This window comes from Panthera onca, chromosome B1 (genome assembly GCF_046562875.1).
Source record: "Panthera onca isolate mPanOnc1 chromosome B1, mPanOnc1 haplotype 2, whole genome shotgun sequence".
NCBI classification, from domain to species: domain Eukaryota; kingdom Metazoa; phylum Chordata; class Mammalia; order Carnivora; family Felidae; genus Panthera; species Panthera onca.
The window spans coordinates 7,029,834-7,053,286 of NC_138342.1; the positions used below are offsets into that span (position 1 = coordinate 7,029,834).

The following is a 23,453-nucleotide window of genomic DNA, read 5'->3' on the forward strand; positions in this document are numbered from 1 at the left end:
GAAAGGTAGGGCGCCTGTGTGGCTCAATCAGTTGTGTACCTGACTCTTGATTTTGGCTCATGTCGTGATCTCAGGGTTGGGGGATCGACCCCCACATCAGGCTCTGTACTGAGCGCAGAATCTGCCTGGGATTCTCTCTCTCTCCCCCTCTGCCCTCACCCCGCTCACACTCTCTCCAAAAATAGAAAACAAAAGGAGAGGTGAAAAGGGGTCCACCAACCCAGTAACCCGAGCGCCTTCCAGGAGCGGGAGGGAGGGGGAGTTCTAGTCCCTCATGGGAAGACGGGCTTTGGAGGGTCTGCCTGCCCTGAACCACTGGGAGGCCATCGATGAGCCCCCGCCCCCGCCCTCAGCCCTCACCTGGCCATCCGCGCTGGCTGTGGCAAACCTGTTCCCGTCAGGAGAGAATCGCACACAGTTGACAAAGCGGCTGTGGTCCTGTGGGAAAGTGTACAGTTATCCACCTGACGACGGGAGGTTCTGGAAAGTTCTTTGTGAAATATGCAGTCTGCTTCACACATCCACTCTGGCTGCCGATGTGAACTGCCAGATCACAGGACGACCTCAGGGCTTAAATAAACAAGTCTGAAGCAGCCCCTGACTCACTGGGAGGGCCAGGCCTCCCCATTCCCACACTCAGGGTGCATTCCTTCCCCTCTGGCAGACACAACCCGCCCTCTTCCCTCAGGGGCCCAGTGAGAACTCCAGTCCAGAACCTGGAGGCCTCTTGGCTGAGTCTCCAGGGTGCAGCACCTTGGGTTGGAGCTAACAACCAGAAATTCAACGATGGTCATGTACTTCCTGGGAGTAAGACTCCAAGTGACCCTCCAGGGGTGAGTCCCTTTCCTAGAGGAACAACTCACTCTTTCCCAAATCGAGGGTTCGTATAAGAAAACATCCTCTAAACACCCCCTGCCCCTCCCCACCCTGGCAAGCACTATTAGCTCTCCCAAGGGTAAGAAGGGTTAACTGCTTCTGTGGGTATAAACAGCTAACCTTCAGGAAAACCCCCCACTCATCACCTGCCCCACAGTGCCCTCCAAAGCCAAGCACTGACTCAACTTAATCAGGAGCTGCGTGCGAGGGGTCCGCATGTGTGTCTGTCATGTTATGGGTTGAATTATGCCCCAAAGACACAAGCTGAATTGGTGCTATCTGAATGGAAACCTCACTTGGAAAGAGGGTCTTTCCAGAAGCAATCAAGATGAGGTCATTAGCATGGTCCTAATGCAATGACCCAGACGGGTGGGGCAGAACAAGCCCAGATAGAGGCGGACTGGGGTTAGGCTCCCTTGAGCCAAAGAACCCCAGAGGTAACAGAATTGGGAAGGAGTCGGGGGGTGGAGGAACAAGCTGGGGACACCTGGATCTCAGGCTCTGGCTTCCAGAAACGAAAACAAATGCCTGGCGATCACGCCGCGTGTTGCCGAACTTCGTTAGGGCATGTGGAACGCATCATCCAAAACGCTCCTGCGGTCACAACCCTTCACGGACACCATGACCACTGTCCTCATGAAGAAACCCAGGCCAGGAAGGAGAAGTCGGGGCTGGGTTCCCGGGCAGTGGAGCCCCAGAGCCGGGATCAAAGGAATCCATGTGTCTGCAAAGTCCAGCTGGGAGGGGGAGGACGGGTTTCCCTGGTGGAGGCAGCCCTCGCTCCACAGCACCACATGACTGCGATCTGGCTCCAGGCCAGGCGCTCAGGCCCCACGAGATGCGGTCCCCGTCCTGAGCCGGAGCCCAAAGCAGGCCCGGCACCTCCTATTCAGCACTTCCTCCCCTTCCCTCAGCTGTAGGCCAGAAGCAGCCAAAGCAGCATCTCACCGGGAGGGACCCCCTGCAGGGGTGGGGAGGCCAGGTCACCCTCGAAGGACCAGCTGGGACAAGAAAGCCTGAGCACCGAGGGGGGCGATGCTGGTGGCTGGTTTACACAGCCTGCTTTCCTTCCTGCCTCCTTCCGGTGAGCACCATCATGGGGCTGGGACTTGGCTCTGACCGAAGAACTTGTCCTCTGGGGCACCATCACCGGTGCCCCTGACGGAGGCACGACGGGCTCACGGCTTCAGCCCGCACTTGGCTTTGGTTGTGCGACCGCTAGGAGGCGGTCCCTATTACGAACAGGCCACCCACCTGCCTCCCGGGGCCCAGCTTCCACCGGGGTGACAGGGACCTGAGTTTGCTGTGTGTGCCTATCTGTGTTAAGGCTGGCCTTCCCTGCTCCCGGGTCTGTGCTCCGAGACCAGCAGCAGGAACAGTCCAGCAACGTGAGCCACAGTGGAACCAAACTGCTCTCCAAACCAGGATCCTACGAGCCCTCCTGGCTGCTTCTGCCTCCACCACCATCACCGGTCACCCGCCACCTAACCACCGCGAGGGCTCCAGGGAGCCTCCAGGCACTTCCCAGGAGACAAGAGGGCTGGGAGAGAACCCGGGGCTCCTATTTCTCCTCCAGAGCTCTGGACTTGACTGCACTGGCTCTGGGGCCTTCCGGCGGGGAGCCACCCAGGTGCTGTCCATCCAGCCGCGGCCGGCCCAGGGAAGCAGGGCCCCCCAAACTGGGACACCAAAAGCACGCACGACAAATGGAGCAGACCCTGGGCTAAATAGGGGGCTACGGTGGGGTGCTGATTCCCCTTTACTGGGCGTAAGGAATATACTATGAATTAGCTGGCCAGCCATCATTTAATTCTGCCTCGTAACAAACTTCAGTTTTGCCGGTTCCCTTAGAGAACAGGAATGTCCCCGTATCCCAACCCCAGCTGGCCTTAGTCAGGACACCCTTCTGAAGGGCACGGGACACCCAAGCCCCACACCTGCCCAGGTCCAGCCAACAGCTGGAGCGATCCCACTGTGCTGCCACAGCCTCTCCCCAGACCCTCCGCCCCATCTCTCTGAATCGGGTCTCTGAGAGCACTCAGTACCCCTGATGTTACAGGGGACACCACACGGTGGGTCTGTGGCCCTTCTCCCTGCTGGAATGCAGCATGCCCCTCCCCAGGCCCGGGAACAAGGCAGGTTGTGGGACAGCCCCGGCCGGTCTGGTGCGGGCCAGGCACGGCAGACAAGCCGAGGCCCAGGCGCTGTGTGAACCCAAGGCCTCGGGCTTTAGAAACTCCTCCCTGTCAGCTTTTCCTGCAGCTTGAGCCAAGAGCCCAAATGAGCCGGAGACTGATGTCTGCTCCCGAAATAGCCCACTTAAAGGGAGACGGCAGTGAACAGCCCGTTAACCAAAAAAGTGAGGGCTAAAAATAGCCCGCTCCATGGGGAGGTGAGGCCTGAGTGCAAGAAGGACCGGGTCTGGGGAAACTTCACAGGGAGGGTTCAGACATCCGAAGGCTTCCTGCGGCTGCCTAACCCAGCCACCACCTACTGAGCGGGGGCTCCCGGCCCCTCCCCAACCCCCCAGAGGAGTCACGGCACAGGCCATCCCCCATCCCCTGATGTGGAAGGCCCTCGGGGTCCGGTCTAATCCTGTCCGCCCATCAGTCACGGCCAACACTCACTGGAGCTCTGGCGGGGACCCGGTCAGTGGATCCTCCCCAGAACGCCCCACTGTCATTATCTCCCCATCATCACCTGACCCCCCCCCCATCACCCCCTCTCGACACCGAGAACACGGAGTCATTGAAGCCATTAGGTAATAAGTAATGTACCTGAGCCCACGTCACTGATAGGGTCAGAGCACCACGGGGCTCCCTGGCCTGACTCCAGCTGGTCAGCTCAGATGTCCCCTCTGGGAGCCCTCCCTGGCTCCGCTGGCCTCAGCCGTCCCCTGAACATTCGACTGCTACTGACACTCACAGCGACGTGCCCCAGGCCCACCTGCCTTGTTCCCTGTCATGAGCTCGTGGAGGGAGGAACAGGCTCCAACATTGGTGCCCTCCCCCTCCCCGAGCCCAGCCTCCACAGCCAGTGCTCTGAGAAGGGGTTTCTGCCTTGACCTGAAACATGGCCTCGCCTTGCTTCGGTCTCTGTCACCTCCACACCCGGCTCCCCCCCCCCCCCCCCCCCCCCCCCCCCGCTCTGAAGTCTTCCCTGTAAGGTGGCACGAGGGGCTGCACCGCATCCTTCGCCAAGTTCCTCGCTAGCCTCAGCCTGGCTGAGAAGCACCAAAGTGACCCCTACCCTCTGCCTGCCTCTCCCGCCACCCTGGACAGACTGGTTCAGCTACCGCGGACTCCGGAGAAAGAGGACCAGAGAAGGCGACAGCAAGCTTCTCCGTCTGAGCCTGGCTGGGCCAGTCACCCTGCCGTCGGCCACGGCTTGTGCGGGAGGCCAGGCAGGGGAGGGGACGTGCCCTGCTGCCTCCCAGCACACCCGTCGCGAACGCACCCACAGCTCTCTGAAAAGCAAGACCAGTGCACACGAGGGCGGAAAGGCTAGGCCTGACCAGGCAGGGCATTCTGTGGGCCCAGCCCAGGCCCCCGATACACTTTGAAGGAGCCATATGGCTGCTTCGTGCCCTGTTGTGAGTCAGGAAACGGGAGAAACACCACCAGAAAATCCTGCATATCAGAGCTCCAATTTTACTTCACGGTCTGGAAAGGCAGCAGTTCTAATAATAGCGAAGACAGATTTGTAGCTCACGTCCCCTCCCGCTGTGTAGAGGGACGTGGGACGCCCCCGCCTGGAGCCGCCTGTGGAGGGGGAGACGCCACGGGCGGCAGGGGAGAGCCGCTCCCAGAGCAGCCGACCGCACCGCACCCGCACCTGGGAGGGGAGGAGACCAGGTGTCCCCCCCCGCAGGGGCTCCCTCCGCTCTCACACACTCGGGCGGGAAGTTTCCACCTCCAGGTCAGCCGGCCGCAGCCTGCGGAAGCAGGCCCGGGGCACAGGAGTGCCGGTTCGGCAACCGTTGAATTAGACAAACTGCCCTAGCGACCACAACACCTGGAAGCGGGTCGGGATGTGGACGCAGTCTTCCGAAGGGCCTGCTCCACAAGGGGCGTCCACGGTCGGCCCAGGGCGGCCAACCTGCTCACCGGACGGAGGAGGAAGCGCGGGGGCAGAGACTCGCGGAGCACCCCAGCGGGCAGGTGCATCGGCGCGGCAGGCCAGCGGACGATGCTCAGCTGGGCCGGTTCTCACCCGTCTAGACGCATCCATTGCAGGGACGCGCTTGGCGGGGAAGACATGCCTGCGGCAGAGGAGTGGGCAAGGGCCCACCCGCCCCTTCTTTCTTAGCTCCTCAAAGGGAACCTCTACCTTTACCCACAGAACGCCAGGGCCAGGGGCGGAGACAGCGATGCCCAAAGCCTCTGTCCTACACCCGGCCTCCTATGGTCCCGGGGGGCCGGGGGGGCCCACGGCCTCTGAAATATGGGTGGGCCCGGGCCTATTCAGGTGAAGGTTCCCCCACCCTGTGTTTCTACAGCCTCCTGGGCTCCCTGCGGTTTTAGGTGAAGGAACACTAATGCTGAACCCAGAGTCTGAGGGCTCAGCAGAGGGTGGCTGACGCTGATCCAGGACTCAGGCCTGGAGGAACCAGGAGTCTATACTCCCTCTGTACGACATGAGCAGCTGGTTTAAACAAATAAACGCGAGAACAAAAAAGGAAAGCAATTTGATTCCCCTCCTCAGGCCAGCAGGACGGGCAGGTGGTCTGACGTGAGTGAGTATGGTCGCTCTGGTTTGTCTCGAAACCCCCGCGCTTCCCCTCGGGTATGAGCGCCGTCGGCTTCTTATTTCAGTGCGTGCTGACACTGAGAGCACAACTTCCTCTTTCTCAGGGCAACTGGAACTCAGCTCCTCTGTGCTCCCGACGTGCCCACCCCTTATCCCATGGCCTTAAACGTGCTCGAGAGGAAGACGGCAAGAAGCTGGAGCCTGGACGGGTGGACAGCCAGCCATCCACTCCAGCTTTACTCCGGGGTTTTGAGGCTCCAGGGCAGACACACGTGCACAATTCAGACTCATCTACAAAGCTGTCAACACTTTACAAGGCATTTTGGGTGGGTGCCCGGGGGGGCGGGGGGCAAGTGCTCTCCCCATCCTTTACCCTCTAGGCCAACTGAGCCTGTTAGAATCTTCTCCAACGGAAGCCCAAGGAACTCCTCGTGGACACGGAGACGTTCACCAGCAGCTCACGTGCGCCCACAGCTCGGCGGGGCCGGCGGAGGAGGGCCGTCACCATCCGTCTCCTGAATAGACCCGGAACGCCAATCGCCCACCCGAGGGTCGCAGAGCCAGCCAGCTGCCGCGCTGGGCGGCCACCCAGTGCCCCCCATTCCCGGCCCACAGCCCTTCTGACCTCTCCCAGGTCCTTACGCAGGACCCGCGGGTGACAGGTTCCACAGGCAGACTGTGGGGACGAGCTGTGTGCCCTTTCTGGGCAAACGTCCGCACCTGACCACCCCCCCCCCACCGCCCCGGGCCAGGGTGTTGGGGCGAGGGCTGTGTTCTACAGATTAGAAAGGAAAACGGAACGGAAGGGCCTTCTGGCCGAGGCCCCAAGTGAGCACGTGGAGAAGGCTGGCAGTGGGGTGAAGTCACAGGCTCGAGCTGACTGGACTCAAAACCTGGCTCCGCTTACTTGCCACTGAGCGGCTCCCTGCCGGGTTTTCTCTCCATCTGCGAAGAGGAAACCATCCCTCCCGGGGCGGGGAAGGGAGCCCCACCAGCTCAGAGCCCAGATCACAGCCAAGTGAAATCAAACAGCGGGGGAGGCGGAGGGGGGGACCTGGGGGCTGGGACAGCTTCACTGAGACAAGCTAGGACGACCTCCTGTTGCCACAGAAACCTCCTGTCTCCGTCCTCCTTCCCCTCCTGGGTGCGAGGCAGGACGCTCAGTTATCTGACTCCATCTGACTCAGCACTCACCGCTCACCCTGTATCCCACGGTACGTCCGCCTGCACGTAGGAAGCACGGACCTCGAGCCACAGCCTTCAACAAAGCCGCCACCACCTACAAGCCAGGCAGCAGCCACAGGAGACAGCCACACGGACTGCTGCAAAGGGACCTCCGAGCTGCACGCTCTGCAGGGCACAGAAAGCCTTGCTGTGCTTCCCATGCAGCCGGCCAGGCCCTGCTCAAGGGCCCCGGGGACGGATGGAAGCCTGTTTCACTACCAGCAGGAACCCCTGCAGAGCCCTTCAGTGTCCGACAGCAAATTCCGCCCACTGCCCCAGTGCTGCCCTGTGGGGGACCTGCTGAGGAAGTGTCATCATCCTTTCTAGCCACACCCTGCCCGCTATCCATGAATCACTGTGGTTAGTCACCGGAGTTAAGAGCAGGCCCCAGTGAGTCTCTTTAAGGGCATTCTCTCATTTAATCCTCCATGAGGTAGGGCAAGGAACCGCTCTGGACCCGCGGGCAGCTGTGCAGTAAAGTTCATGGTTAAAATGCTCTGGTATCGATGCCTCCATACCCACCTTGCAGACGGGAAAAGGGAGGCTTAGGTTCAGACCCTCGTCGCAGTCAGGGAGCACGTGCAGGGCTAGGACATGCTCCACTAAGGCATTTAGAGCATGAGTCTTTGAGAGTCGAAGCATCTAACTCTCTTCATCACATGTCACGTTCCAGCCGAGACCCTGCCCTCATCACCTCACCAGACGAGACAAATCCAGGTATCCCCGGAAGCTCGCCACCTCGACCGCTCGGGAGGCTCAGCAGGTCACAAGCTGGCACCACCAGAGCCAGGCCTGGGCCACCCCTTTCTGACAAGGCTCCTCCAGCCAGAACGCTCACCTGGCCACACGGCATCAGAGACGCACCCTCCCTGCAACCCCAGAAACATACACCTCTCCCGGGGCGAGCGCCTCCCTGCTGGAAGCATCCAGGCGGGCCTGAGCGCAGGACTAGGCGGGCCGGGGGCTCGAGTGCTGCCCCACGCGCTTCGTGTGTGAAGTTCCCCTGTAAACTCCACTTCCGTCCACGCGTCAACACGTCACGACGTTAATGGCACGTGCCTGCGACCCAGCTGCCATAGCTGCAGGTCTAGACTGCTGGTTTCGCGTGCAAGCCACCCCCAGGGGGAAGTCCACTTACGCCGATTGTGAACTTGAACTTGAACGGTGGCCCCTCAAAGAACGCGGCACAGTTATCGTCACTGCCCGTTGCCAGCCGGTACGGTCTGCTCTGCTTGATGTCCACGCTGTTGATGACTTTGTTGTGTCCCGTGATCTCGCCCACGGAAGAGCCACTGTCCCACAGGAAGACGGCTCCAAACCTTGACCCAATGAGAGGAGTCACAGGAAAAAGTCAACCCTGGGGACAGTCAATGAGATGTGGGCAGCTGAGTGGCCAGTGCTCGGGGTGGGGGTGGGCAGTGCTCGTGGCCACACTTCACGCACGCTCGTTAAAGGAGTCAACGCTGAAGGCCTCCCATGGTTTTAGCTCTGCACAGTATTTGCTGGAGAATCCGAGAGCAAGTGCCTTTGGGAAGGGACTGGAATCCCTATTCGGTCTATATGGTCGAGGCCGACAGGCCTCCCATGTGGAATGTGCCTTAGAAACACCTGCCAGGGGAGTAGCCCTATGGCTTACCAGTTTCCTAACAGTTTTACTGGGCGGGACCAAGATATTTAGCAGCCGCCACCCCTGCTGGAAAGGCGAAGATGTCCTGCGCTCAGCTGGCATCTGATAAAAACGTACCGTGGGGGTTACTATGTGTGACTGAATGAAAACGGAATTGCTGAGACCAACAGGATGGCTGGAAAAGTTATGGCAGAATTAATACCTGTCAGAACACGCAGTAAAAATAGCCTCTGAGTAGGGAGATGTGTGCCTGCCAAATTCCAAGTGCTTGACGGTGGCCGTGGTGCCCTGGGGGGAACCCTGACCTCGCTCGGCGTCAGAAACCTGAGTCGCGGGTACCGACCCTGCTGGTCACTAGAGCCGTGAGCGCGGTGGCCACTGCGGGCCACCTGCCCCCTCTTCCTTCGTTAAGTGACCATCTCAGGTGGGGTGCACAGCTCCCTGCAGCCAGGTGTGGCCATGGCATGCTGGGAGGGACCCCAGTAACGCTCCTGAGAGCTGTAACTCTTTCACCTTCTCGTTTCCTGCAGCCTGGACTGTGGGCATGACGGCTGGAGCTCCAGGAGGTGAGGGGCCACGGATGTCAGAGACAGAGAGAAGGTACCAGGGCCGCGGGGGGACTCCACACGAGTCCAAGCTGGCACAGGTGTCACTGCTCCCCTCCCACCGGGGGCACCCGGAAAGAAAGCAAAGCCAAGGGACACGGGCAGGGAGGGCCGAAGCCAGAGACTCACTTCTCCCTTCCTTCCCCGACCACTGCGATCCTCTTACTGTCTTCCGTCCAAGCAATGTCCTTGATCTTTCCAGCGAAAGGCTGATACTCATACTTTAAGAGGTGCTCCTTCTGCGTGGTATCCCAGATCCTCAGCTTCCCAGATACATCTGTGGACACAAGGGGGTAGCGAGAGCCATGTTTACCCCTGGGGCAGGGCCGTGTGGGCACAGGGCACGCCCGGACAGCACCGCCCAGGGTTCCCAGGCTTGCTGGCGTTGCCTGAGGCTGCTGCTGGGAGGAGGGACGTGTCTCAGGTAAGCAAAACCCGCCACCGGTCAATCAGAGCCCGTGGCCTCTGTGAGGGCCACTACCGGGTCTCTGGGGGGCGCCAGCAGTCACCTGGATGACGCACCCTGGGTGTGGATCAGAACGCCCAGAGACACGCGGAGGCACACTTCCAAGGCATCAGGAAGCGGTCTGGTTCTGGGACTGTGGTTTCCTCGTAGGGGGATCCAAGCGGCGCACGGGTCTCAGGCAGCTTTCTTAACGCTTGGGACCAAAGTTCTTCATTTCCAAAGTGTGACAGTACTAGTGACGGCCACCTCTCCCGTGCAGTGGCCGTGCTCACACAGACAAGGAGCGCAGCTGTGTGCAGCTAATGCATGCCGTGACGCGCACGGTGGCCCCACCGGGGCTCCCCTCCACTCCACCCGTGCCGCCCTCTGGCATCTAAGGCACAGCCCACAGCCCAGACGACTTGGGTGCTGCAGGATCCCCGTGTGAGGCCCACGAGGGTCCTGGAAGGGGAAGCGGCACATCCTTCCCTTCCCCGCCAGGGTCCCGTCACCAAGTTAGTCATCGCTTCACAGCGAACTAAGGCTCCGCAGGAGGCTGCCGGAGAGCCTGACCCATGAGCAAACCCCAGGGGCCCACAGTCCCGTGCGGCAGACAGGGAGAAGCTGACTTCCACATGGGGAGCACCACGCGGGGGTCCTGGGGACCCGGTGCTCTCTGGGCGAGGTCTGGGAAGGCTGCCTGGCCGAGGTGAGCTGCAAAGGGGACCTGCAGCCAGGGGCGTCCCTAACAAGGCAGCCAGCAGGAAAGGAAAGGAAAAAGCAGAGGCTAGGTGTGCACGACGGACACTCACGCTCACACGTGCGCACACACTCATGCACACACCAGGCTGTGGTCGGCTGTGCCCAGGCCGGTCCAGGGGGCTCTACGGAGTCACGCAGAATCGGCATCTACACTTGAGTGCAGCAGAGGCTGACACTGTCCCACCCGCTCGACCAGGACGGACCCAGCCTTCCCGCCTCCCTGGGCTCTGCTTCCTGGGCGGCTCAGGCTCCTTCCCAGGCCCGGCACCAGCTGCTTGCCCCATGCCTCCCTCACCAGACCGCCAGCCGCCTCCCACGGGCCCTGCTCGTCCGGTATAACTGACGACGTGACGTTACTTTCAGGGGTACAACTCAGGGATGTGACAAGTTTGCACATTACGCCGTGCTCACAAGTAGCTACCTTCTGTCCCCACACGTCGTTATTGCAGCGTCACCGACTGTATTCCCCGAGCTGTGCCTTTCGTTCCCGTGACTTCCTTACTCCACACCTGGAAGCCTGTATGACCGACCCTCTCCCCTCCACCCATTTTCCCACCCCCACCCCCTCCCCTCTAGCCACCACCAGCATGTTCTCCGTATTTATAGGTCTGATTCTGCTTTTTGTTAATTCATCCTTTTTTTAAGATTCCACTCCTAAGAGGAATCACACGGTATTTCTCCTCAGTCTGCTTTGCTTAGCAGAATACCTTCTAGGTCCTCCCGTGGTATCTCAAGTGGCGCGGTCTCATCCTTTTTATGACTGTGTCATGTTCCGCTGTGTGTATGTATATATGTACATATGTGCATATACATATGCGTATATATATACATATATACATATATACACATACACATACATATACACGCCACGTTGTCTGTATCCGTTCATCTACTGAGAGACCCTTAGCTTGCTTCCGTACATTTAATCCTTTCTGGAAGCAGCTGGGACTAGAAAAGAGACAGTGGGACTTGAAGGCCAGGTGCTCAGGCCCAACTGGGGCAGGCAGCACCCTGTGCAGTCATGAGATACTGTTCAAGGGCCCACGAGCCCCAAGCCCATGCTAAGTGCTGAGGGCACAGCAAAGACACCTTCCCTGGGATACAGGACACCTGCAGGAGGCCACAGACGATGGGGAAAGAGTGCCTGCTGTCTGCCACTTGGAAGGCGTCTCCCGCTCCAGGCAGTAAGAGGGGGGCACTGAGGGGGGCAGTCTGGGTGAGCCTGCCCCCTCTCTCCAGCAGCTTAGTAACATGGCGGGGCGGGGGGGGCGGTGACAGGGAGCAGGGAGTGTGAGGGCCCTTCAGTGCCTTTCATCAAGGCCTCTCCTCTATGTTCCTCACTTGAGCAACTCTCCTCTCCTCTCCTCTAGGCACGGGGCCCTCTCCTGGATGCCCGCCACTCTGCAGCCTGGGATTCACAGCCCGGGGGGTGCCCCAGGGACTGAGCGTGGGGCACAGACCGCCAGCATCAAAATTACACAAGGAAGACACTGCTGGAGGGGACCGGGCCTGCCCTGGAAATGGCTCTGCACTGAGAACATGGGACCGTGGGCTACATCAACCCCAGGGCAGAGACTGACTGTGTTTTTTGGGGCTGGGGGTTCAGCCTCTGCCATGGGCTCCTTACTCAGGCCTTCCGGAAGGCTTGATCATTGAGCAGACACAGACCATTCAGACTTACAGGAATCTAAAGGTCCCGCAGAAAGCTAGAACCCCATCTGGGAGCGAGCTGCAGGCCTCCCGGGGTACTAGGCCCCTCCCCTGCAGAACCTGGGCACCCCAGGTTCCAGGTAACCCAGTTAACCAGAGCACGCACTTTCCCAGCCTCCCTTCTGCACACTCCAAACCCTACTACACGACCACACTATTTTTAGCCCAGGACCTAATCTCTGCAGTGGAGGCTTCCTTGTGTGCACTCGATTAAAGGGAGCAGCAGGCTAGAAACGAAAACGTGATCTCCACCCAGGAACACCTGATCTGCACACGGCCCAAACCTCCCTCAGTTCCTCTGCCAAGTCAGGGCACTTTTCCGAGAAAGTCAAGATCAAACCGATCCTTTACTTCTGTGGACTGTCCTTTGCCACGGTCTCTGGGCCAGCCTCCCTCACCAATTCAGCGCTGGGGTCTGAAGCGCCCAGATTTCCAGCCGGTGCAGCACCCCGCCCGGGGCTCCCAAGTGATTCAGCGGCTGGACCTGTGGCTCCCGGCACCAGGGCCACATCCTGGGGCTTTCAAGGAAAAGGTATTTTGCTGGCAAGCAGGAACAGGGGGCGGAACTGCAGGGCGAAAATAAATCAAGGAATATAAATCAAAGGTTTACGAGGGGTGCCTGGATGGCTCAGGTCACGGTCTCTCGGTCCATGAGTTTGAGCCCCGTGTCGGGCTCTGTGCTGACAACTCAGAGCCTGGAGCCTGCTTCAGATTCTGTGTCTCCCTCTCTCTCTGCCCCTCCCCCACTCACGCTCTGTCTCTCGCTCTCTCAAAAATAGATAAACGTTAAAAAAAAATAAGAAAAAACAAAAACAAATAAATGAAAGGTTTACGGATAGCCTTGGAGTAGATCTAAACACAAGCGTCATTAAGTGCCCACTATGGGATAGACTCCTGGCCGAGCCCTTCACACACATCCCTGACCGCCGGCATTTGCCATCAGCCAGCACACCTGTTGCCCTGGCATGTCCTACTTTTAGTGGCAGACGCTTGGGTCACCTGCTGTCAGGTGGCCACCAGTGCAAGACCATCGCAGGCCTCTCACACCCATTGCTACTCTGGATCCTCTGTCCAGTTTCTGGGAGAGAACGCCAAGGCCCAGGAAGGTAAGTTACTCAAGGAAGCCTGCGCAGTCAGTTAAGGGGCACACCCTCCAGGGACAGGGAGCGACCCAGTGCAGACCAAACGGCTCCTGGAGTGTATGAACTCCAGCCTCCTCTCCTGGCTGGTTAGTTCTTCCAGCCATTCCTTCATCTGTTGTTCTCTGGGGACGCTGACAAGGCCCAGGCCCGCATCAGCCCACTCGCCTGGCTCTCCCTGGGGCTGGAGACAGGGCTGGGCACAGGCAAGGCAGCCATAAGCATCTTGTAGAGCATAGGAACGAATGAGTGAGTGAATGAATGCGAGACACGGGTAAGCCACGCTAACTTCTGTGCCTCCCTTTCTCATCAAAGATCTACCCCAAAGACCCGGGGTAAACAAAGCATCCTACGTGGCAAAGATCTTTCTGTCCCTCCGCTTAGCCAGCCTCCCACAGAGCCACACAAAAGCCTGGCTAGAGAGAGCAAAGGCACAGACCAGAGCGCTTGCCTGAGGCCAGCATTGAGAGGGACTGGGAAAGGAGCAGCTCATGAATAAAGGTGACACGAGACAAAGCTGCAATTCAGAAAGCACACACACACACACAAAACGAGCTCCAAAACATCATGATACAGCTGCCCACAAAGGCCTCTGGCCAGCCTCAAGTGAGCATTTCTGCTGACCTCGGAGCCGGAACCAGCTGGAACACTGCCAACTACAAAGTCCTGCCATGGGGCTTTTTGGAGGCTTCTACATCCCTTGTCAGCCCCAAGTGGAACTAATCACACTGGTTCCACCTGCTGCCCCCCCTTTCCCACCCCCCCCCCCCCACCTCCCACCACCCTACCCTCCCAAGCCCGAAGCCCAGTTTGGCCTGGGGGCCTCCCGGACCCCACCACATGCATCCATGAGCCACCCACGCACACAGGTACCTCCAGAGGCGATGTAGAACCCGCTGGGCGCGTACTTGGCCACCACCACCTGATGGGCATGCTCCGTGTAGATGTCAGCAACGGCTGGGTTCTGCAAGGAGGAGACAGAAGGAACACAAGGAATGCTTCCCACTCTCCCGGCTAGTGGATGTTGGGGCGTGAGGAGTGGGATAACACACACACAAGCACCGAAGTCAAAACCTCCATAAAGAGAAATCGCAGCAGCACCTCCACCTGCCCGCACAGCTTCGGGCGACAGAAATCCAGGTAGTTTCGTCTCTTTCTCTTTAGCCTAGAGCTGTAGAACTTGAGAGGATGGTGTGTCTTTTGCTTTTCCGCACTTGCCATAGTACCAGTAGGTACTTGTGAAACACACACACACAAGACAGAAGTTGCACTGAAAGTCGACTGTCCTACTTCCCTTGGCGGGAGGCTGCCATCGGCAGCTGCGTTCTTGAGGCACCTGTGGTCCCCCTGTTCACAAGCATCTCTACCCCGGCTGCCACTGGACGGCCTGTCACGGGGCCCTGCTTCGAGCCCCAGGAGCACAGTGGGGCGTGCGGGTGGGAGCCTCTCTTTGTTACAACCTTCGCCGGGAAACGTGGGCTTCCCACTCGCTTCGCAGCACAGATGGAGGGTTGGCTGGACTGGCACCAAGAACGGGGCCGGCATCTGGGAGCAGGAGTACCTCTACTACTCAGCACCAAGGTTTTAACGTAGAATTTACTAAAAGTAGAGCACGGCGTCCCCCACTCGCACACACAGCCGAGAGGCCTCAGTGAACCCGACACACGCGTACTGAGATGCTCTCAATTCGTCTCGGCAGCCGGGCTTTCTTTCAGGGGGGAATAAAGACGCGGTCATCTACTCCTGATTCCCGCTGTCCACTTTCTCTCAACCGAGGGCTCTTGAAAGAGGCAGCTTCCCACAGGCTGGAGACTGAGGCCATGGCAGGTCCCAGTGTGGGATGCCCAGCGTTCCGGAGGCGGCTGCTGCAGGTACGTCTAACCTGATCCCCAACCGCCCCCACCTCTCGCCGACCTGACCACAAGATCAGAGGCCTGCACTCTTCTCCGCCCTCTGGCTATGGGATCCCCCTCCCTCGAGACTGAGTCCAGAGGGGTACACCCTGAATTCTAGCCCCGCCCACCGCCAGCCGCCTTCTGGCTTTCCTCTTAGTCCCGCGTCCTGCAAACATCGTTCCCCTGGCCAGGAGCAGCCTTCCTGCCTGCTGACACCTACGTACGAGGCCCAACCAAAGACCTGTCTCCTGCATGAAACCTCCCGGGACGGCCTCTTCTCTCTTCGGTGCCTCCAACGCTTGCGCTGTGCCACTCTGCTTTTCCAAAAGACATACATTAAGTGCCTGTTTCCACTGACTGAAAGAAATCTGAACATCACTGTTCACTTTCATGATGAAAGGTAAAAGGCCAAGACAGCATTCGGCATCAGTGCCACAGCGAGATGAGCCGGTATGGGGTGGATGTGCCCCCCAGAGCAGCGAGCGGCGCCCCCCAGCTCCTTCCCTGGGAACCACACTCATCACCTCAGCGTCAAGCTGCCAGAGCTCCGAGCTGTGTCTGAGAGCATCTGCGCTTTATTTATTTCGTGCATCTGTTAGCAAGATGTGTCCTAAGGTCTCAGAAAAGCCTGAGAAAGGTGATTTGGGGGTGGGCCTAGGACCACTCAAAATTTTTTTCATTATAAAGCAACGATAACTATTTCTTTGCTTTAGGCCATTTTGGCTCACAAAACGTTTCCTAGAACACTGTGTTTTTGGACTGTGGGGAGAGCTGTAGTCCTGAACCTTCTTGTCATCTCTTCTCATCTGTTTTTCTGCAACCTGCTTCCAGGGCATTTATCTTTTCAGCCATCACGGCGGTTAACGAGTAGCAGGTGCTCAATAAACGGTTTTTTGGAGAAAGAAAAGTGGACGGAGCCCCTTTTACCCCCGAGACTTAACGCTTAGCATTAAGTGACGTAGCAGGCACTTGATACACATTCTTCGCAGATTAATCCATCTGAGAATAACCATTTGCTAGTGAAATTAGAAAGGTATGAGGTATTCAAATGGGATGTCATGAATGGCAAACAGGCACAGGAAAAGGTGCTCGATGTCATCAGCCTTTTGGGAAAAGCAAATCGAAACTACAATAAGATACCGCTACATGCCCGCTGGAATCAGCAAGACCAAAAGAAAGGTATCACCAAATGCTGGCAAGGACAGGGGTGCGGGGCGCTGGGATGTTCACGTATTGCTGGCAGGAACGCAAGGCGACGCGGATGGAAAATAGTCTGGCTGGTTTTGCACGAAGTTAGGCAGACGCTTCCCACACAAAACCCTGCAATCCCACTCCTAGGTACGTACCCAAGAAATAAAAGCACACGTCCACAAAAAGACACATGCGTGAGGTTCATAGCTGCTTTATGCATCAATAGCCCCAAACTGGGAACAACCCAAAGGTCCACCAACAGGCGAATGAAGAAACACCGCGCTGGATCCATACAGTGGATACAACCCTGCGATAAGGGGGAACAAACGACCGACTACCAACTCAGCAACCACACTCAGCAACTCCAGTGAACCTTACAGGCATTATGCTAAGTGAAAAGGACACAGAAGACCACCCTGGGTTGCGTGGCTCCTTCTCCAGGTTGTTCCAGAGAAGGCAAACGTAAAGGGACAGAAAGCAGATTGGTCCTTGCTGGGTGCTGGGGTGAAGGGAGCCCACTGGCCGCAACGGGTTAGGAGAGCGCTTCTGGAAATGACGGGAGGTTCTGTGTCCAGATTACAGTGGTGGTTACAGGCCGTGCACATTTGTCAAGCTGTGCAGCAGAGGAATCTTCCTGATCTTCCTATTTCTAAATTATGCCTCAATAAAATTAAGATGTCTGGTATCCAACCCACTCCTGGCCCAAATTAGCGCTTCATATTCTATAACCCAACCATGGGACGCCTGGGTGGTTCAGTCGGTTAAGCGTCCGACTTTGGCTCAGGCCGCGATCTCACGGTTCGTGAGTCTGAGCCCCACGTCGGGCTCTGTGCTGACAGCTCAAGAGCCTGGAGCCTGCTTTGGACTCTGTGTCTCCCCCTCTCTCTGCCCCTCCCATGCTCATGCCTGTCTCTCTGACTCTTGATAATAAACATTAAAAAGAAAATTTCAAAACCTGACTACGGACAAGACCCCTTGCCCAGAAACTGGCCAAAAGAGGTCCTCAGACAGGCCACCACTACCAAGATCCTTCTCCAGATGTCTGTTTCAAGGCTGACTGAGGGGCACCACCAGCCCACTTTACAGATGAGAAATCCATCCCAAGGACAACTTGCCAATATGTTGGCACTCAGCCCCACTGGGGGTTCCGAGGACCCAGGGCAGGGATACCAGATGAGTAGGTAGAGGTTCTGGGCAGAAGTTCTGCCCCTAAACGGTCAGGGTTGCCAGTTGCAGGGGCTGCGAAACGCCCAAGGTCATCCCCAGCAGGCTCGGCACCAGAATCCCAGGCTGCATGAGACATGGCTCTTGTCTGCCTTGCAAATGCAACTGAGCCGGCGAGCGAGGGGCCAGATTCTCCAACTGAACACGACGATTTCAGCCGAGTGTGTGCCAACCTCCCCAGCTCTGCTCGGCACACACAGGGAGGCTGGCTACCAGAGGCAGAAATAACGGGTCCCCTGTCCCCACTGTGTCCTGCCAGCTCAGGCTCATTCCAGATCAGCGGAATCTGGAGTCTGTAAGGCCCCAGGACTGGGACCCAACACCCACTCCCCTGCCTCACTTGTCCCTCTCCTGCTGCCTCGGTGAAGAATACACTTGGGTGAGTAGTTTATTTGGAGCAGGGCTAGGGAAGAGAGGAAATGAGGCACAGAAGGGAAAGAAGCCAATTCTGGGTGCACCAAGGAATAACCCTGTGGCGGCAGGAGCTCTACCTCCCTCGGGGCCTTGGGAGATGGTTCAGGCCAGGCCTTGGGGTCACCCCGCAAAGGGTGCTGAGGCTGGGACGCCCCTCCCCCAGGCCTTCCTGCACTTCTACTGGCAGTGCGGGTGCTTGCCACCAGGGTACAGGAGACCTGAGACACAGACGAGGGCGAGACCCGGGTGCCGAGGGGATGTGGGCTGGCTGGCTGATGGCTGGCTCGCCGCAACTTTCCATCTACTTGCTCCCGACCCCAGGCCTGGTCCTGGCCCTCCACACTCCCGCCAGCCTTCTTCAACAGTTCCCAAACCCACCTCCTCTTTCCGCCCCTGCCAGATTCCATCCAGGTCCCTCCTGGGGACCACGACAGTACCTTCTGGACTGCTCTCTACCTTCCGTGGACCGCTACACCCCTCATCCCCCGTCTCTAAGTCCCATGTCTCATCACCTGGTTCCCCTGCTTGATATCCTTCCCTTGGGAGCGGCAGAACCCGACCCCACTAACTGCACTCTTCCAGGACCCCCCAGCACACACAGGACCCCCCACTCCAGCCCCACTCAGGCCCTCCCGGGCTGAAGAGCTGCTCCCTGGGCCTCACCTGGCCAGGGCCCCTTCCCTCCCCAGGCCCACGTGGGGACTAGAAAGGGAGCCACCCACCCCCAGCTCAGGGTCTGGCAGTGGGCACTCAGCAACATCACTGAGTGACACACAGAGCTCGGGGCTGGTGAGACCCCGGGGTCAGTCCCGGAATGCGGCCCCCGCGCCCGGGAGGTCAGGGAGCCTCACAGAAGACACGGGCCATGGCCGGCCATCATGCACCTGCAGACCCAAAGGCCTGCGGGGGCAGCAAGGTGACGGTGTTTGGGCTGCTGACAGAGTGCCAGATTGGGGCCCAGCGGGGCCAGATGAAAGCAGACCTCTCAACCGAACCTCAGGAGGCCCATTCTCCGTGCGGACCAGACACCCCCTGGCCTCCCACCTGCGCCAAGACCCCTCCCCAGGGCCAGACCTTCTGCCAGAAGACTAACCCCCATACCTTCCCAGGCCCCGCCCCATCCGGGAGATTTGCTACACCAACGAAAGGTGGGGGGGGTTCCCGAAAGTCACTTTGTTTGGGCAGCATCTGGGCCGCCAGCTTCCCCAAAGCTCCTTCACGTCCCCATGTCTGCTCAGGCTCTATCTAGTGCCAAAGAGGGGTCAGAGGCCATCACACCATGTATAGTGGGGCTGGTGACTGGCCCAGGTCACAGGGAGTGGCAGCTTTCACCTCAGCTCCTGAGCCACAGTGAGCGCGGCGGACGCATCAGGAGGTTGGAAAGGCCTCCCCGGCCCACCAGGGCTGAAGCCGTCGGACAGGGCTCTGCGAGAGGGGCCTCCGGGCTGTCCTGCAGCAGCCGATGCAGGAGCCTCCAGAGAAAGCCCTAGGCTCCTCCAAACTTGGACCAGGCAGAGTGAGCATGACCTTCCAGGAGGATTGCATTTCAGAGCTTTCTAAATTCTTCTAGTTCCTAAAAGCAGTAACCGGTAGCTGGACCCGTGTATCAGACACGATCTGCAAGAGGCTCTGTTCACTGATGACCAAGGACAAACTCAAATTACTGCATGGTAACCCGGCTCCGAAGCAGCTACAAGACATCTGTACTTCCCGACCGGCAAGGCTGAACCCAGCAGCCGAGCCCCTCCACACAGCCTCGAAAGACACACAGAACACGGACGGATGGCTCATTTACTCCTTCCAAGAATCTGGGCTGGCCCTGGGGATCCAGTGGTGAGTGAATGGTTTGCAGAAATAAAACCCGCCACCCAAGCTGCACCCAACGAGCACCGCCCTGCTCGACCTTGGAGGCTCCCTCTCGCCTGCAGGAAACGCACCCTCCCCCAGCAATCCAAGGTCCACTTTCCATGATGCCCTGCTCCTTCCTCCATGAAATCACTATGTGACTTTCTTCCCTTTACCTGCCTCGGCCTGGAACGCCTTCGCTCCTTCCTGATCCTTGATGATGTCTCCTGTTACCTTCTAACACCCAGGTGAAAGCCACCTCCGAGAATCCTTCCCCGATGCTGCCAACTGGAGACGGTCTCCCCCAACCCCAATGCCTATTCCCATCCAACCTCCCACCCCACCACCCTTACTACTCTCCGCCATGTACCGCGGGCCATTCTGACATCCGCAAGGCTTCACGCTAAGCGAACTCCACAGAGGGCAGGGCCTGTATCTGATCCAACATGGCAGCCTCCAAATGCCCCAGGAGACCAGGGCTCGCTGGACCCCAAGGGCCGTTTGCGAAATCGCTGTGTATGGAGGGTTCACTCTTGGCCAGGGGACCCTTCTGCCGAGTCCTCTGAAACCTCACAGGAAGGTAACCTCACAACCCACTTCACAGGCCAAGAGACGTGGGCACAGAACGAATGACATGTCCAAGGCTAACCACTGGTAAGCAGTGGAGGTGGGGACCTGAAGTCAGGTAAGAGCCTTCATTCCTGAGTTTTGGTCTCTCACTTACGGTTGGAACCATCGTTAGCCTGATTCTTTTAACTCAGAGTAGCACTTCTGTCTAGCCCACAGGTTTCTGAACGGTGTGGGGCCAGGTCATTCAGCGGTCCTACAGGGCCCACCCCTCCCGGAGTGACTTTCCCTCCTGCCTCCCAGCTCAACCCCTTCCCAACAGAGCAAACCAAGCCTTAGAGCAGGGACCCCAGCACAGACAAGGCCACCTCCCTTCCTGTCCCTCCTCTCCCTCTGCCTGCGCAGGGCCTCACTGAGCAGTCATGAAGGGACCCCTGGGGCTTCAGTCTGGCACCTCTAGAAAGAGACAGCACTGAGCCACCAGAGCAGATGTGAAGAAGAAGGCACCGTGTACCGTCACAGCCCAGGCAACCCTCCAGGAATACTTGTGAAAGGACTCTGTGACATCCCACAGTGACCCTGTTACCCGTTCTCCCTGTTCTTACAGATAAGAAAACCAAACCCGATGAAGTACATATGTGAAGTGCTCGGCCACTGCCCAGCATACCAAGTGCTCAACAAAGATGAGCTCCTTTACCAGAGGCGGTGCTCAGGGCAGCGCGCTGGACCAGCAGAAGCCTGTGGTCCCTGCAGAGAAGGGCTGAACACGGGCGGGGCTGGGGCTGGGGGTGGGGATGCCCAGGCTGCGATGGCCTGTGGTGGAGAAACTGCCATTTTCTGGGTAAGGTTCCAGGGAGCAGAGATAAAACTGGTGGGTAGAAGCTACTAGCAAGCTGAGCGGAGCCTGGGATCCAGGTCTTTCTAGGGGGTCCACCACCACCAAAGCCGGGCAGGTTCTACCAAGACTCTGGAAGAGAAGCAAAGAAGCAAAACAGGGCCCTTTCCAGTGCACAGCCTACACGTCATCTGCAACAAGGCCCCGTGGGGGATGACGGCTGGGTGCGGCACAGGGATCCAAATGGGCACCTCCAACCGTTCCGGGGCATGGCCAACTTCCACAACCCAACAGGAACCAGGACCACCTCTCCGCTGGCCTCAGACATGAGGCGGCAACCTTGACTTCTTTAAGCTCCAAGGCTCTGAGAGCCCGATCTATGCGCCCACAGACAGGGTTAAGGAATGTGCTGAAGCCACCGCCCGGAGCCTGTCAAACTTCCTCCAACCTCCGTGCACATTTGGTTCCCGGTCTAGATTCTCCCCCATCTCTGCTATGTCTGTCTCGCTCCTCTTCCCGGAGAACTCTTACTCATCCTCCAAAACCCAACTCAGAGGTGTCCCTTCTCCAGGAAACTTCCTTGTTGCTCTGTGGTGCAACTGGTTCTTCCCTCTTGTTTCCAAATCATTCAGGACATTCTTTTTCTTTTTTTCAGTTTATTTATTTTTGAGAGAAAGAGAGAGCACGAGCGAGGGAGGGGCAGAAGAAAGGGAGAGAATCCCAAGCACACAGCACGGAGCCCGAGGCAGGGCTCGAACTCGCAAACCATGAGGTCATGACCTGAGCCGAAATCAGGGTCAGCGCTTAACCGACTGAGCCACCCAGGTGCCCCCAAATCACTCAGAAGATTCTTTTAAAGTGCTTAACCAGAGCATTAGAATGTTACTCACCAAGGTTCTCAACGCTAACGAGATTTTGGGCCACATAACTTATAGGACAGTCCTGAGCATTGTGGGATCCTGGCAACATCCCTGGCTTCTGCCCACTAGATAGATACCAGTAGCACAAAAAAACGTCTCCAGACATTGCCAGATAGCTCTTAGGGGGTGGGGCTGGGGGCAAAACCTCCTCCCAGCCACTGATTTAAATCTTGGACACGGTGGCCATGGGCAGGGCTCCGCAAGACAAGCTTGGGGAAAGTGTGGGGGAAAACAGGAAGCAAGGGCTGGTTCTAGCAGCTAATCAGCACTTGTGGAGTGCGTTTGTCTTGAACCTCCAACCTGAGGCACAGAACAAGCTCTACTACAGATCTGATCACGTTACTGGTCCACACAGCTCCGTGGCCTTGTCGGGGCCTGACTCCTCTTAAAGATCAGACCCTCCCCCAGGTCTCTCCCGGGTTAAGCTCACGCATGTGCTACCCTGCTCATTTTCTGCACAGGTGCTAACCCAGCACACTGCTCCCTTCGGTCACCTGCTGGCTTGTTTTACTCCCAGCGAGGCCACGAGCTCCGTGCAGGAGGGGGCCTCCCCTGGATCTGTGCTCCCAGCACACACAGCAGGGACTCAGGAGGCATGTGCAGACAGACAGAAGGGACAGCGTCAGCCCTTCTCAAGCCATCTGTCCCTTTACATACCCCCTCCCCCATGGGGGGGGGGGGGATGCACAGGTGGTCCTTCTACACATGACTGGCTGCAGACCGCACCATGAGAAGCTCAGCACTCAGGTTCAACAACCCTGAACTTCATACTGCGCTTGGAAGCAGAGAATGTTGAACTGCAACAAACATTTCACTTCCTAGAATTTGATTTCATGCACCTAATTTTTCAAATATACACATTTCAGTTCTGGAATCTAGGGACCGGGTCGTTTAAAAGCCAGCCCCAAACTTGCTTGTAGCAAATCTGCTGACTGCTTGTGGCAGCTTTCAAGGGGCTTCTGACACTGGGCAGTTCAGAATCACGGAGAAGCTTCTTCACTGCCACTGGGAGAAAGCTCTTCCCTGTCTCTGCAGAATAGGCAGGGGCAATGGTGACGCTGGCCTCGACGTAAGAATATACCGGCCTCTCCCCTTCTGGAGTTTTCTTTTTTCTGATTTTTATTTTAGAGAGAGCACAGGGGGGCACGGGGAGAATCTTAAGCAGGCTCCACTCTTAGCATGGAGCTCAACACGGGGCTCCACCCTGCGACCCTGCGATCGTGACCTGAGTCAAAAGGGTACGGATACCCGGAGATGCGTGAGAAGGGTGGGGTGGGATTTTGGGGGTGAGACTGAGGTACCAGGCTCGATGGTGAGGCCGCATCAGCCATAGTAAGGGAGGGCAAAGAGGACAACGAATGCCACCTCCTATTTTACCAAAGCCGGTCCAGCCGTGCTCTGAGAACAGACTGGAGGAGAGCCAGC

The 23,453-nt window shown here is 58.1% G+C and overlaps 1 protein-coding gene across 1 annotated transcript in view; it reads right to left on the minus strand.

Moving 5' to 3' along the window:
- The window catches only part of WDR1 (WD repeat domain 1), a 43,920-nt gene that overhangs the window by 17,226 nt on the left and 3,241 nt on the right, over window positions 1–23,453 (minus strand). Inside the window, exons 3-6 of the mRNA XM_081795491.1 lie at window positions 14,011–14,101; window positions 9,211–9,358; window positions 7,988–8,168; window positions 361–438 (exon numbers count right to left, since the gene is read on the minus strand). Coding sequence (XP_081651617.1) covers window positions 361–438; window positions 7,988–8,168; window positions 9,211–9,358; window positions 14,011–14,101 — 498 coding nt within the window. The remainder of the gene's footprint in view (window positions 1–360; window positions 439–7,987; window positions 8,169–9,210; window positions 9,359–14,010; window positions 14,102–23,453) is intronic.